The following is a 14994-nucleotide window of genomic DNA, read 5'->3' as shown; positions in this document are numbered from 1 at the left end:
GCGCCTACGGCCTTGCACCGCTGCGCAGCACCACGCCGGGACTAACTCTGGCGTAACGACACAGACATATATCCCTGCCGGTAAACACGTATTTATATAGCGCGCCGAGCGGCCCGGCCCCGCCCCGGCGCGGCCCCCGCCCCGCCCCGCCCCGCCCCGCCGGCGGCGAGGCGCTGGTGCCCAGCATGGCGGCGGCCGCGCAGCTGCTCCGCGGAGCCGCCCGCGCCGCCCGCGGCCCTCCCGCCCTGGCTCTGGCCGCCGCGGCGGGCCGCCGGGCGCTGGGCTCCGCGCCGCCGGGGGTGACGGCGGGCCGGGGGGGGCGGCGGGCCGCGCTGGCGGCGGTGGGGGCGCTGGGCGGGCTGGGGCTGGGGCTGTGGCGGTGGGCCGCGATGGCGGCGGCCGAGGAGGAGCGGGAGGAGGAGGAGCTGCGGCGGCGGTTCATGGCGCCGCCGGTGAGCGGCCTGCGGGAGCTGCGGCGGCGGCGGCGGGAGCTGCGGAGCCGCATGGAGCTGCTCATCATGGAGACGCAGGCGGAGGTGTGCCGCGCCCTGGCCGCGCTGGACCCCGGCGCCGCCTTCGCCGTCGACACCTGGGAGAGGAAGGAAGGTACGGGGGAACGGCGGGGGGCAGCGGGGCTCGGTCAGCCCGGGCCCGGTCAGCCCGGGGGGCGGCGGCGGCGGCCCCGGCGCGGGGTGACCCTGGCGTTGGCAGGCGGAGGCGGCATCAGCTGCGTGCTGCAGGACGGCGAGGTCTTCGAGAAGGCGGGAGTGAACGTGTCCGTCGTCTCCGGGCTCCTGTCCGAGGAGGCAGCGCGGCAGATGCGGAGCAGGGGCAAGTCCCTGAAGGCCAAGGACGGTGAGGAGTCCGGCGGGGAGGTGGGTTGGGGGACCGGGGCGCGCTCACCCCTGCGGGTACTGGGGCAGCCGAATCTGGCCTTTGAGCAGAACGCGAGGAAGGCCGGACCGATCAGCGCTCAGGGAAGATTTCATTTGTGTCATGGTGGTTTCCAGCCGGTAAGCCTGGCAGGTGGACTTCCACATCCCTAAAAAACCGAGGTATCCGGGTGGCTCTCCCTGTGTCTCACTGCTTTAAGCAATGCACTGTAGGCACGGGTTGTTTCTCAGTAATGACGCTGTAGCTCAATGGTGAAACAGCGCAGGAGTTGCGTACCAAGGAGGTGGAGGGAGGAAACCAAAAAGACCTGAAGGCGACGGAGGATTCCACCCCCGTTCGTGGAGCAAAGGGTCATTCGGAGGTCTGGGGGTGGCGGGAAGCCTTCGCAGTGCCTTATGTTTTAGGCAGTCTTCATCTGATGGGTGCTCTGACATATCGTTGCATTTTAGGACAAATACCAAAAAAAGCATTTAGTTAGGTGCACCCACATGGGTGGAGGAGAAGTAAATTGCACACTGGTTAATAATTATGGTGACCCAACATGAGAAATTGTCCTGGAACAGTAGCTTGGAACCTAAGGAAAAATAGTGATGTTCCTTAAATGGTAATAAATGAAGTTATTTGAAAAACTGAAGTTTTTTGCCTGTGCATCTTTTTGTCTAGGGAAGCTGCCTTTTTGTGCCATGGGTGTCAGCTCTGTTATCCATCCAAAGAACCCTCATGTTCCGACCATGCACTTCAACTACAGATATTTCGAAATTGAAGAAGCCGACGGTAAGAATTTTAATCTAATGAAGCACGTATGAAATGTATGACTCTGCATGAAGGCAGCGTGAGCGCACGGCGGGGGGAAGAGTTTAAGAACCGGCCCAGTTTTGTTCCCAGCTGTGCCACGAGTCTGTTGTGTAGCACTGGATCTCTTAACCTCTGGGCCTTCATTTGTCCATTTGTAAAGAGTGTGGTGCGTGCGTCTGGTACAGTACAGGTGTTTGCAGTTTACTTTTTGCAGCGTACGCCACGGGTTTCAGACTTAAGTTGAAGTGTAGGAGGTTATAAATAAGTGTAAAACATACTCAAAGAAACAAGTGTAGAATTTAGTAGAAGAAAGGTCTGTGAAGGACTGGTGAGCATTCTGGTCAGGGTGTACCTTTGTCTCAGAAGCTGGGAGGACATACTGTCCGAAACATCGCTCCATGCCTTTTTTTTTCCCGAGTTTCTGCAACTTGCCGCTGTGAGAAGCAGGGCTCTAGGCTAGGTGGTCTAACACCGAGAGCCCGGCCGTACCTTGTGACAGCGTACGGACTGTCAGAAGCTCAAAGAGAGTTTCCTTTCAGTTATTTTGCTAGAGCATTATGGATCATTTCTAGGCAATTACCTCCTTGGATTTAATAAGGATGTTTCCTTTCTTTGGCATGCAGCAAAACGTTTCTGGATTCTTGAATAGGGGTTGCCAGCCCATCTTGTGAAATTGATCTCCTGTAGCCAGGGTCAGCGGTCCAAAATACTGAACAAATGGTTTTCACTGCTTTGGAATTTGTTTTGTGTTTTCCTGAAGTCACTGGTCATCGCGCTACCTCGAACACAAATTCTTCACGATTGATGTTTAGGAGCACCACTGAATAATGATTTTGTTTTGTATTGTAGAAGTAGTGGTTAGTTCTTGGTGAATCACTAGCAATCTATTTCTGTTTGGAAGTTTGAAAGAAAAACGTTGCTCCTTGCCTCTCTCCTCTAGGAACTAAACAGTGGTGGTTCGGTGGTGGGACTGACCTCACTCCAACTTACCTGAATGAAGAGGACGCCGTTCATTTTCACAAGACTCTGAAAGAAGCCTGTGACAAGCATGATCTGAAGCTTTATCCCAAGTACAAGAAGTGGTATGTGGGGAGAGATGCGCTTGGGTTCCTTCTGTGGGAGCACTGGATATTGCCAGTTAAGTGTACCCTAGGAACAGTACTGCTGCCTTTTGAAAACTATCAGATGAAAATCAGCAAATGTGCACTGGGACAAAATGTAGTCTGAAACAATCTCTTATTGACAGAGGCCTGAGTTTTTCAGATCAGAGGGCTGACAGCTAGGATCATGAGTCTATAGCCTGAATAAAAACCAAGCTGACTCTACAAGGTTTTGTAAGCCACAGACTTCGCTAGGCAACTCAAAAATTCCTTTTCGCCTCTGGTGTTAAACTAGGACAAGATTTTTGCCCCATGGACTCGCACTGATTCTGCTTACTGTGGTAAATGTGCATGACTTTAATGTGAGCTCTTGGGCCAGCGCTGCAGTTCTGAAAATCCCATTCCAGTTTTTCTGCCTTCAGTCTGACCTTCATTACCTGTTTTTTTTTTGTTGTTGTTGTTTTTTGGTTGGGGTTTTTTTTTGCCAGGTAGGTAAAGGAGCTTGTCCTTAATGTAGAAGCTTAATAGTTTTTATGGAGCTGTACTTCTTTTCCAGTGACACATTCACTGAGAGTTCAACAGCGTGTTCTCTAAAGATGCAAATATTGAATGTTCTTGAGCTGAGAGATACAGGTGATGGGATCCTTCACTGCTCAGTGGGGCTTGCTGCTCCGTGTCTGATAATCCTATCTGCTACAAGCTGTGGTGTCCAGGAAGGAGGGGTTACCCTTTTGTCAGCTACCAGGTCTTGTCTGAGGACAGGAGATAAAGTGGGTGTTGTAGCTTGGTTGTGAACCCCTTAGTAGAGAAGCACACCTTATAACCTTAAGACTATAGTCTTGTTCTCTGAGGAATTTTGGCATGGTAGTTCAGAGTGTCTGCCTTAACGGCCAGGTTGTTTGCAGCGTAGGTAGGCTAGTGATGGCAGCTGCAGGGGGTCGGAGAGAAGGAGGCCTGTTCTTAGCCTGAGGGCAGCTCAGGGGAGGACTAATTGTACATCATGGACAAAGGCAGTTTTCTCAGTCCCAGCATGAGTGTTTGCTGTAAGCAGCAGCTGTGTAGGGGCATGCGGTTCTCACTGCCGGACCAGTGTGAATCTCCTCTGAGCTTCTACTAATTAGTATTCCTCTTTTCCCACCTTTCTGAAACACAAAAGCTCTTTTTATGTTTACCATGCTGTCTTTCTGATCTAGCTTTAAGACTTTTGTCAGCTTGCTCTCTTTTTGCATTTCTGACTCACCCTTTTTTCCTAACTCTTCCTGCTGCTATTAAAAAAAAAAAAAGCTGATCATCCCAGTGAATAAAAAAATAGCATAGGTTATCTGTTATATCTCCACGTCTCTCTCGCTGTGGCGATGCCATTTATATTGTTTGAGAACAGCAACTGTGGGTGGATACGTGCATGGAAAACTAGTCCTAAAGGAAGGCAGGGTTTCCTTGCTCTTGATGGTTTCTGCTTCTTACTTCCCTTCCATTTCTCCCCCATGTGAAGACTTGCAGAGCACGGCTGCCCAAGCGAGCAACTATACACGAGATAGGGTGTGGATACAATGAATCAGCTAATTTATAGTAATTGCACACCTACATACTCCCAGTCAATGCAAAAGAGATTAATTGCCTCCCTGTTGTAGGATAAGCTGTGCTTATTCCTTCATAAACTTGAACATGAGCCATGAAAAGCCACTGCTAGAATGACTCCGTCTTCCAAGTTTTACTATTAAAAAGCCTTTTTCCAGGGAAGGCTGACTCACTTTTGATTTTTTCCTTAAGTGATCCTGGCTTGCTTATCTGGTCTTGAGTTTATAGATTCTCTTAGTTTTGATGCAGAAAAGCAGTTCTTTCACTGGAATGCCAAAAAGAATAAAGAAATTGTCTTCCGAGTTTATTTTGAGTTCATCTGAAAGCTGCACAAATAATTTGGATCTATGTGTAATTCTGGGAATGAAATCTAGAAAAAGCTCTTAGGGTGAAGTTTTGAAATTAGGTGTCCCTTCTCCTTGTAAGTAGAGGATATGGATTGGATCACTCCACGTGGAAGCATCTGCCACGGTGTTTGAGTGTTATGTGTGCGGTGATACATAGCTTTGCAGAGACCGTTTAATCAGAACTTTTACTGTAAGCCAACGCAGGAGTGCTCTCCGGACGGTGCTGTACCATCCTGGCTCTCAGCAGTCAGTGAAACAGTGCGTACCCAGCACTGCAGACGCTGACTTTTCATCAGTACTTCGCTAGCGCCATCCTGTGCCATGTAACTGTTGGGAGTTCCGTTCGTTTCTTTGACTGTTGTGGACCATATTAATAATTGTCCGCTACCTCTTCTAGGTGTGATGATTACTTCTATATCAAGCACCGTGGTGAGCGAAGAGGGATTGGAGGCATATTCTTTGACGACGTGGACTCTCCCTCCAAGGAGGAAGTATTCCAGTTTGTGAAGAGTTGCGCCAAAGCTGTTGTGCCTTGTTACATTCCCATTGTGAAAAGGCACTGCTGTGACTCCTTCACACCAGAGGAAAAGCTCTGGCAGCAGCTTCGGAGAGGACGGTGAGTACTGAAGGAGCAAAAGAATACATGGAAAGTGGATTACGCTGGCGAGAAAAAAAAAAAGCTAATTCTTCATGGTTGCAGGGTTTATGTCTTGTTGTGGTGTGGGCTAAGTTTGCATAAGTGCTCTAAAGCTCGCCAGAGAATTTCAACATCTTTGTATACAGAACTATTTTTGAAATCCAATGCCAGATTGCCGGGGAGGGTGCAAAAAAGGTACTAGCACACCCTCGTCTGTATCCCTTGCTCTCCCCTGTTGCAGCACAAGCAACCCATACAAAATGCCACAGTCTCTCTGCAACTCCTTCAAAAACCAACAGAAGCTGCTGCTTTGTAACAGGCAAAGGGGTGCGTGGTGTCCTGAATCCCACCTTCTCCTGCAGGCCAGTGATGCGGGATACAGGACTGCCCCGTGACATGAGGAACATAAGGGTGAAAGAGTCATGCTTCCTAGTCAGTAATGAAGCTAAACCCCAGAAAGTCATGACATATCTGTACCCAAGAGTACTGTCAGCTTCTTACATACATACTTATTCTCTGATCTTGGCATTGAAATGAGGACGCAGTGAACTCTTTGTAAAGGGATAAAGATACAGAGGGGTTTTGTTTTTCTGGCATGGTCCAAAGGCACAGCAACTTAAAAGACTTTTGAGGATGCTTATTAACATGAACAACTGTTAATGTGATTGTGTAAGCATATGGAGAAATGAGGAGACGTGTGCTTTGTGCAGAACTGGGGAGTCTTTAGTTTCTGCTTTTCTGCAAAGAAATCTGTGAGTGGCATAGAGAAGGCCTAAGCGTTCAAGTTTAGATCACTGGCCTGCAGCAATTATTCAAATAAGCACATGTGCTTAATTTGGTGAGGCTGTTCTGGGAGTGCTGGCCTTTCAGGATCCTGCTAAGGTTATAAGGGGGAATAGCTTTAGGTTGCAGCCAGGACCGGCTCATGAGGCCTGCTTATTTCCCTGGATCTGTTTGCAGGTTCCTGGACTAGGCTAAGCTCTCCATTTCTGCACATAGATAAGTGCTCCTCCCTTCCTGTACCTCTGTTAAGTACTAATACCTCAATACTGGTTACTAAGATTACCCCACTGCTCTGTTCCTGTGCTGGGGGCAGAAGACTGTCTGTTCTGGCACTTACAACTCCCAGCCAGCACTATGAAGCTGTCTGACTTCTGCTGCTTTTCAACTCTCCCCAGGAAACAGAAAATCTTGTTCTGACCTCGCTGTTTATGTGGCTTTCAGCATGGAGGACTGCACGGTAGAGTTTTTCCTGTGGTCATTTCCAGTTCCTTTAAGGCTCCTCTTATGTCTGACACCACCAGCTTAACCAAGCTAAACTTGGTGTCAAGCTTGCCAGCAGGGTTGAGGCCTAGGAGAAGTAAGCTAGTATAGCACCATGCAGAATGCTCTCCATGAGTAGTTTGTCTGCTCTCATCTGTTACTTCCTAGGCTTTGCGGAGTGGCGAGGTCACGCTTGGATTCCTATGCCGAGGATGCTAGAGAACAGTTGGCCCCAAACCAGGGTTCATTCTGACACCTTCTTGAAGAAGGCACAAGCAACTTCTGATAATAAACTTGTTTTTGTGTTGCATCTCTTCGCTCCCCATAGGTACGTGGAGTTCAACTTGGTTTATGACAGAGGTACAAAGTTTGGCCTCCTGACACCAGGATCAAGAATTGAAAGCATTCTTATGTCTCTGCCACTGACTGCAAGGTAAGGACATAGATAGGCGGAGTTGCAGGTAGGCACTGTTTTTATTAAAATACTTGGTAGGATTAAATCAAAGCTCTGTCCTGGTGTCCAGTCTCTTTAAAAGTGGTTAGTTCACGCTTGATACAAGTGGCCAAATACATGCAGATGCTTCTCTGGTCTGCTACACTGGCACAGTTGCCAGTAGTAATAAAAATATGTAGAATGTAGCCTAGATATTTTCTGACAAAAAAAAAAAGAGTTGTATTTTTTGTGCTTAGCACCTCTTGATGGATCTCCCCTGCTCGCTCCATGGGTTTTTGTTTAGTAGCCGTTTGAAACCATGTGAGCTTATGGCAGTCCTGACAAGCCTGTGGTAAGGAAGTTCCACAGTTTAACTGTGTGGTGTGTGAAGAAGGGCCTCTTTGCTTTCTCTTCGCACCTGATGACTTCATTCGACTTTTCAGTGAGTAGCCAGATTTTATTCTTGTTCCTGTTCAGGCTTCTGGTTTCTTCATTGTCTGTTTTCCGGGCTGACAAGTCCCCCTCTTTTTAGTCTTTGTACAGTAGCTGTTCCATACCTTTGATCACATTTGCCACTTTTCTCTAGGCTTAAGTTTTCTATGCCCTTTCTGAACTGGGGATAAGGAACAGACAACATAAGCTATGTATGTGCAGCAAAGATGCAGGTGTGCTGCTGACTCATACAGTGGCATAATGATGTTTTAGTTCATTAGTCCTTTCATAATCCTAATATGCTGTTTGCTGGCTTTGACTGCTGCTAAGCATTGAGCTGGCCTTTTCACAGAATTGTTATGACGCCAAGATCGTTTCTGGGCAATAAAAGTTAACTCATCTCTCAACGTGTATGTAACTTTTTTCTGTGTGCATCACTTTTTAGCTCAGTCAACAGTGAATTTCACCTCCCGTTTTATTGCTCAGTTGCTTGGCTCGATATGAACTCTTTTCAACTGCCTTTTTAGGTTTTAACCGATCTTGCTTAACGTTGCAATATCAGCAAACTGTCGTTTACTGTTCATACCCCTTTTTACATCGCTTTTAGATATGCTGAGTAGCACATGCCCTATCCTGAATTTTGTAAGACTCCATTAGTGATCTCCCTCTGTTAGGACAACTGACCTTTGCCTGCTGCCCCTTAACCATGAAGGCAGTCCTGGTCATACCATATAGCTTCCTCCCACTGCCAACACCAGATGTGTCCCTCACCCGGTGGTGTAGCACAGTCCTACCTTTTGATTTCATCACTGGGATGATCTGGTTTTGCTTGTTTTCATCAACATAAATAGCTCACTTAACAGCACGAATGGGTCCTTTCTAGGAGAAAAAAATGGAAAAAGCTTGTACCTATCCCTTTGTGACTGCGGACACTTTTCTTCTTCTGTCATGCCTCTTAATTGCCTTTCCAATAAAAAGTGGTTTCTCCTCAACTTTGTTTTTAAAACCCAGATTCAGCAAGGACTTGTAGTGCTTCCAGTCCAGCTTCTGGAAAAATTTGCTCTGGGCAGCTGAAAATATTGCATCAGGATCAAATGATAAAATTTGAAGCTGGTGATTTCCCTTAGGACTTGTGTCCTCCCTCTCTTTTTGTCTGGGTTCTTTTGTGGCTCATCTTCCTCGTGACACTAGTGTGTCACAAGAGACTGCTAAAAGATCTTTGCAAATAAACCTGCATGGATTGTGGGGTAGGGGGCATTGCTCTTTCTTTGTTCTTCCAGCCTTTCCAGAAGCTGGGAAGAAGATCAAGCTAACATTTCTGCTGTCCCTTCCAGTGTTATTTGTTTTTACTGAACTTAATGATTCGTAGCCATATCTGCCTACTTGATGCGACAGTATCAACTGTGTGTGTAGCTTTGCATCCTCAGAAAAGGCAACTCAAGTCCCAACACAGCCTGGTGTGGGTGAGGTGGCAGCCAGCTGGGCAGTCTGAGTGAGTTTCCCCCCTCCCTGCAGGTGGGAGTACATGCACACGCCTCCAGAGAGCTCGAAAGAAGCAGAAATCTTGGAGGTTCTGCGCAATCCCAAAGACTGGGTGCACTGACACGGATCGTGAACAAGATGGATTGCTTGCACTGAGCCATTATGAAAGAACAGGAACGCCTGCAAACCACCTCATTCAACTGCTGTGGCATGGCGTTTCAGTATAACTATTTATACGTGTACCTGGTGCCTTAATAATGCTGTAGACTTGTTGTAACTTGCAAATACGTGAACTCATTCTTTAAGCTCGATCAGCTAATGTTATCATCCCCTGTTGATGTTGCCTGGTGAAGGACTGGTGATACCCTCACAGGACTACTGTGCATGCTTAAGAACTTCCTCAAATGATTTGTTTGACTGCAAAATGGTAGACTACTGTGAAGTGTTCTCCCAGTGGAATGAAAGCATTACCTGTGCCTAAATAGCACTGCTTACTCCTAGAAAATGTTGGGATGTTTTAGAAATATTTTTTTAAAGAATAAAGGGAATTTTTGATATGATTTTAAACCTTAAAGTCTGCTTTCACAAAGTTGTGAAAAAGGTGGTACTTAACTATGTGGTTTTTGAGGCTATCTATGTTGACTTGAGAAGGGGAAAGTGTCTTAAAATGTGCTGCGGTAGCATGACTTGACTCATCGGTAACTGGGAGATTCTGGGTTGGGGTCCCAGTCATCTCTGATGAGAGTGGAAGGCTGGCTGTCCATTTTGAAAATCTTCCAGCACTGCGCATCTTAGCTGTGATCAAGACAAGATAGCAAACTCCTTTGCCAGGAAGGTCAGGGACAGATCAGGAAGCTGTTGGGTGTTGCCCCGGGCTCCTCCCCATAGCACTTCACACTGCTCCCAGCCCCGGACTCATTGTCCCTTTCCCCCGGGTCGTAGAGGACCCGGTGGGGAAAAGCGAGGTGGGGGGTGGGGTCCTGTCCCCCCACGCCCCGCGGGCTGGTTGAGGAAAAGGGATCCTCCCCGTCGGGGAATCGAACCCCGGTCTCCCGCGTGACAGGCGGGGATACTTACCACTATACTAACGAGGAGTGCGGTGGTAGGCAGTGGGCTTCCCGCAGGACGTGGTGTGACATCACCTCTGCCGGGTTACCGGCATTTGGGTGGTGGCTGCCTTGGCACCCGGGTCGAGGTGAGAGGTGCCTGGCCGGGCCGGCTCACGCTCGCTGCCCTCCGCTCACCGAAGTCAAGCTTCCCCTTGGGCTACCGTGTTCGTTTCCGTGTGACACTTCCTCCTCAAAAAGAAGGAGAAAACCAGAACATTCACTAAAAACTTCCGAGGAAGAAAACGAAGTGGCCCGTACGGGGATCGAACCCGCGACCTTGGCGTTATTAGCACCACGCTCTAACCAACTGAGCTAACCGGCCGTCCTGGGGATTGTTTGCCGCGTGCCCGCAGCTCACGCGCTCGCGGGGACACGCGCCGGGTGCACCCCTTACGGCGGCCGCTCTCCTCACAGACCGCCCCGGCGGGGCCCCTCGGGGACCAGCGGGAGGAACCAGAACTGCGAAAGCGGAGACTCAAAACTTGCTGTTTGCTGTGCGTCCCCCTCTCCCGGTCCGCGGCGACCGGCGGCGCGCAGTGGCTCGGCAGGGCCGTGCACGGATACGCGCCTCCGCGGCGAGGGGGGGGAAGCCCCGCCGAAACGACCCGCCGCTCCGGACCTGTTGCCGATCGCCTCCCTCCCTCACGCCCACGCCGCGGACGGGGCTCCGGCGGGAGGAGGAGGAGGAGGAGGAGGAAGAGGAACGCTCGCCGGGGGTAAAAGGCAGCACCTCCTCCCCGTCGGGGAATCGAACCCCGGTCTCCCGCGTGACAGGCGGGGATACTCACCACTATACTAACGAGGAGCGGGGTGCGGACAGCTGCCCCCCCGCCGAGCGCCAAGAGCCGCCGGCGGGACCCCCGCCCGCCCTCGGTGCGGCCGCGGTGCGAGCGGAGCGGTGCCGCAAGGCCCCGGTACAGGTACGGGCTACGCCGGGGTGTGCGGGGGCCCCCGCCAACCCCACCGCTCCGACCCGGCCGGGGAGCGGGCGGGAGGGACGTGCCGTAAGCCAGCGGGGCAGCCCGGGCCTGCGGCCGGGGCGCGTCTGAACCCCAAGGCTCTCCCTGAAATTGCAACAGCCGCTCTGGAGGAAAATGCAGCACAAAGAGAAGACAGGCTCATTTCCTACACCTGTGATGAGCCCCGTTGTCTACTGTGGTGAAACCACCTCTCCTCAAGAGGAAAGTGTGAACCCTTCCCTAGCTGGAAAGCCAATTAGATCACTTGTAAAATCAAGGCATGGAGTAAAAAAAAAAAATGCAGAAAATACTTAAGAGTTAGTTAAATACCTCCGAGACAGTGAAAAAGTTGTAAAGGAGGAGGACATCATCGAATTCCAAGCCCTGTGCTTCACAAACTGCTGGTACGAGCGCCAAGCTGAGCTCCTCAGGTATCTTCTCCTTTGCCACTAACACCACCTATCATTAAATACGTTAATAAAAAGAACATATTAGGAAGCAAAAAAAAAAAAAAAAAGGTAACAGCTGTATAGAGAAAGCGTATAAATGTACCGTGATAATGCAAGAGCGTTCTCAAAACCAGGCAACATTTAACACAGACATTCCCGCAAAAAATACCGCAAAGCTGCCACTAGAAGACTGACAAATGCATGGTATGAGGAGACCGTCGTAGATCTGGTGTAAGAAAATTTGGAATTAGAAAGGAATAGGATGGGAGACACCTGATGCAAAAAAGAGCACAGAAAGACCCAGATGTGCATGAGGATGAAAGAAACAACCCCCCACAGGCTTCTAAGTTTAAAAAGCTTAATTTATCAGTGAGATATAGGGGCTTAAAAAAAAAAAAAAAGTTGTGGGCAATCCATATAAAATAATTATTTAGTTAGCAACAGACCTGGAAGTATCTGCAAAAAGCCATATACCTAGGAAAAGCAAACCTGACGTGGTCCAAATTCCACAGGCAGTGTTTTCCTTTTGTGGCCCCTCAGCAGCATTGCTAGGTCACTAACGCTGCCGGACTCCGAGACCGTGGGGTTTTGTCCATCAAAGAGACCACAGTCCTCAGGAAGCTGATCAACAGATTCTGGGAAACGGTACTGAAGCAAATCAACTACTCCAGATGCCAGATGGAGAGCCCCTGTCATAAGCAGAATACAGATTTTAAATGCCGGTCTGCCTCATGCTCTCTCGCAAACACACTTCTAAAGCATTTTGTTAGAATTTTGAGATCAAGAAACATCATAACAAAAAACACTAGTCCGAGAAGAGAGAAGCTGTAAGGTCTACTTTACGTTTCCGCTATTGTGAGTAGACCTCATCTCACTGTAAACTGATTTCAGAATAATGAACTAATTAAATTCAAAACACAGAACAGCGCAGTTCTCCGCTTTTGCACCCTTTTGTCCTGATGCTGGCAGCCAAATAAGTTTGAACACTGGGATTCATCAGACTGAATTTTTGTGCCTGTTCTGGTGGTTCTTGAGTGCAAAACGCAACAGTAAACATAAGTGAAAGCACATTGTTCCAGTCACATCAGTTGCAGAAACAGGGAAGTGAAAGAAGAGTAAGAGAGAGCAAAAATTGTGTTAGTATCAAACGTTTTTTTTCACAACAATTAAGTTCTGTGAACGGGAGAAATGGGAAGCCACCGTACCCAAAAGCAGTTTCAGAAATCCCTGAGCCACGACTTCCTTCGATACATTTTTATGATGTGCTCCATTTTCAAACATGCAGAAAGGGCTGAACTGTTGAAGAACATCCAGGAGAGAATCTGTTATCGCCTACGGTCCTGCTTCCATTTTCCCCTGCAAAGCATACGCTCTTTACCACGGTACACTAGGCTGAAAACTGTAATAGTTCACAAGCTGATCTGCGTGCAGACAGGACACTGTTGCCTCGCGATGAAACCGTCGCTCAGGATTTTTAGGGTAAATGACTCAGAACAGTCACATTTTCAGCACACAGTTTTAATCAGATGCCCTGAGCTTGTCTGAATCCTCACTGACATTTAAGAAATACAGCCATAAAATAAGTTGTCCTCTTAAAAACAAAACCAATCAACCAAAAAAACCACACACAAAACGACACCCACAAGCTTAAGACATACTTAGATAATTGACAATGGCAGATTTTAAACTATGTCCTAGCTCTGAGGAATTTAAGTACATCAAAGACCAAACAAAATAGCAGCTTTGCCCTTTAGTGCAGAGACAGACAGGGTCGGTCACCTTTTTAGGGACCAGGGTTAATCCCAGACTTTTATCCGTAAAGCAGCGGCTTGTTCTCCAGCCTCTCTTAGTTTTGCATCAAGCCAGGAAAACTCTTGAGGGCTGTGCACTGAAAAAACCTGCTTGACCACAAAAGAGATGCTGAGCTCCCTGGAACACCCGTCAAGGCAATTCCCAGCACAGGGGGACCGGCATTAACAACCTGACTGAGAACCAACCGCTGGGGTAAGACCTTCTCCGGAGCAGGAGATCGCTCGGTAAAGAAAGAGCAACTGGGAATTTGCATGCCAGGAGCCAGAAGGGGCAACTGCAATGAAACGCAGTGCTTTCCAGCAATCTTATATGCCATACACACATGAAACCAGAAACGTAATCTAAAAGCTTTGATTTTTGCTGAGTTTGATCTGCCCGTGCAGTCTTGCGCTCCATCTGTGCTCATCCTCATCCTCACTTATTGGCACACAAGAAGAAATGCTCGTTATTTGGGCAATCATGCTTGACACATTAGTTTCCAGAATGGAAAATTACAAAGAACAGACAAGTCAGAACCCTTTTCAGAACTGACAGGCTATTATAAAAAAAAAAAAGCAGACTGGAAACCAGTTTATTACCTCAGTTCATGAAGTATCATGATAGCACTAGGACAAATAAGATTTGTGTCTTTCTGCAAGACAACAGGTGTTTTGCAAACTGACTATGGATTTCAGCAATAACTCAAAGCCTTTTTTAAATGCACTTTGAAGTTTGCCCGTACTTTAAGAATGCCCGTACTTTAAGATTTTAGCCCTCATGTTTGGTTAGGAAAGGGTCTCTAGGCTTTAGTCCGATAGTCCATGCTGCTACTCTTTTCCCTTACCATGTGCAAAGGTTAAAATTTTCCAAGCAATACAGGAGGTTTTGCTGCATATTGCCGCATAGATCAAAGAAGTCTAAAACAAAGCTAAGGGAACAGATGAAATTATGTGCTATTTATACCGAAATAACATTACTGAATGCAAGTGTCTTGGTTTCGCCACTGCATTTGTCTGTGAAAGCTTCTAATGACAATGTGCAATGATTTGATGTCGCTTTGGCATCAGAAGAATTTGGAGCTGACCAGCTTTGTGGTCTACCTTCTGTGTCATCTGACTTGCTCTGAGAAGGTCCTAGGAAGTCAGATTCTGTATCTGTCTTAATGAGATCCACTGTGTTCAGCCAGCATGAGTTTAGGTATCTTCCAAAGGTGCTCTTCCCCTTTGCTGACCTCTATCTTTTTACACTGCCATATTATTATCCCTGTTCCTTTTTTTTTTTTTTAAGTTCTTCCTAAGTTATTCATCACTCAGTCCTTTGAAAATACCATTTTCCAAGAAAATTATGAAATAATTATTTCAGTACTCAAAAAAAATGCAAGAAGCACAGTTTGTATTGCTTCGATAATGTATAGATATTGTGTAAGTATAGTTCAAAATACATTTCTCTGTCTTTCAAGATGAGAAGGATGCCTAGGGAAAGGTATAAATTCTTTCTGCTTTCTGGAGTAAAAAATTAGTTAAGTCACTGTCCTCTCAAATGTTACTTCAGGAACCTACAGGTGAAAGACCGTGAATCTCTGATGACAGATATTTGTCTAAATACAGTACTTAGAACTAAATGTTTGAAATATGTGTCTTCTTTTGCTTTCTCTAATGAGTGAAATTTATTATCTTTGACCTTTTTCCTTTTCCAGGAAAACCAATGTAACCTAACTTTGTAATA

General features: G+C 47.7%; 1 protein-coding gene, 1 long non-coding RNA gene and 3 other non-coding genes across 7 annotated transcripts in view; 1 reads left to right on the top strand and 4 right to left on the bottom strand.

The window, feature by feature from the left end:
- The first annotated feature begins 165 nt into the window (after positions 1-165).
- On the top strand, positions 166-9535 carry CPOX (coproporphyrinogen oxidase). Of its 2 annotated transcripts, XR_015704856.1 has the most exons (8): positions 166-606; positions 712-855; positions 1558-1668; positions 2630-2771; positions 5112-5330; positions 6943-7047; positions 7305-7489; positions 8995-9535. XR_015704856.1 is itself a non-coding variant. In XM_009466760.2 (7 exons), the coding sequence occupies exons 1-7, from the start codon at positions 186-188 to the stop codon at positions 9080-9082; spliced, it is 1230 nt and encodes a 409-aa protein (XP_009465035.2). In that variant the 5' UTR covers positions 166-185; the 3' UTR covers positions 9083-9535. The 2 variants fall into 2 exon arrangements, 1 of the variants encoding a protein (XP_009465035.2); XM_009466760.2 differs by lacking the exon at positions 7305-7489.
- Positions 7497-14994, bottom strand: part of LOC148055636 (uncharacterized) — a 9222-nt gene continuing 1724 nt past the window's right edge. Inside the window, exons 2-6 of one of the 2 annotated variants that reach the window (XR_015704857.1) lie at positions 12684-12834; positions 11953-12167; positions 11360-11488; positions 10039-10259; positions 7497-8358 (exon numbers count right to left, since the gene is read on the bottom strand). This is a non-coding gene — a long non-coding RNA (uncharacterized LOC148055636). The remainder of the gene's footprint in view (positions 8359-10038; positions 10260-11359; positions 11489-11952; positions 12168-12683; positions 12835-14994) is intronic. The other variant, XR_015704858.1, reaches the window with a different exon arrangement.
- TRNAD-GUC (transfer RNA aspartic acid (anticodon GUC)) lies at positions 9984-10055 on the bottom strand. Its single transcript has one exon. It is a non-coding gene; the product is annotated as a tRNA-Asp (tRNA).
- On the bottom strand, positions 10319-10392 carry TRNAI-AAU (transfer RNA isoleucine (anticodon AAU)). Its single transcript has one exon. It is a non-coding gene; the product is annotated as a tRNA-Ile (tRNA).
- Positions 10804-10875, bottom strand: TRNAD-GUC (transfer RNA aspartic acid (anticodon GUC)). The gene has a single exon. It is a non-coding gene; the product is annotated as a tRNA-Asp (tRNA).

This window comes from Nipponia nippon, unplaced genomic scaffold (genome assembly GCF_047370975.1).
Source record: "Nipponia nippon isolate SJK-2023a ecotype South Korea unplaced genomic scaffold, ASM4737097v1 scaffold_2, whole genome shotgun sequence".
Classification (NCBI taxonomy): Eukaryota; Metazoa; Chordata; class Aves; order Pelecaniformes; family Threskiornithidae; genus Nipponia; species Nipponia nippon.
The sequence above is the reverse complement of the archived record's forward strand: the minus strand, read 5'-3'. Positions and strand labels throughout refer to the sequence as shown.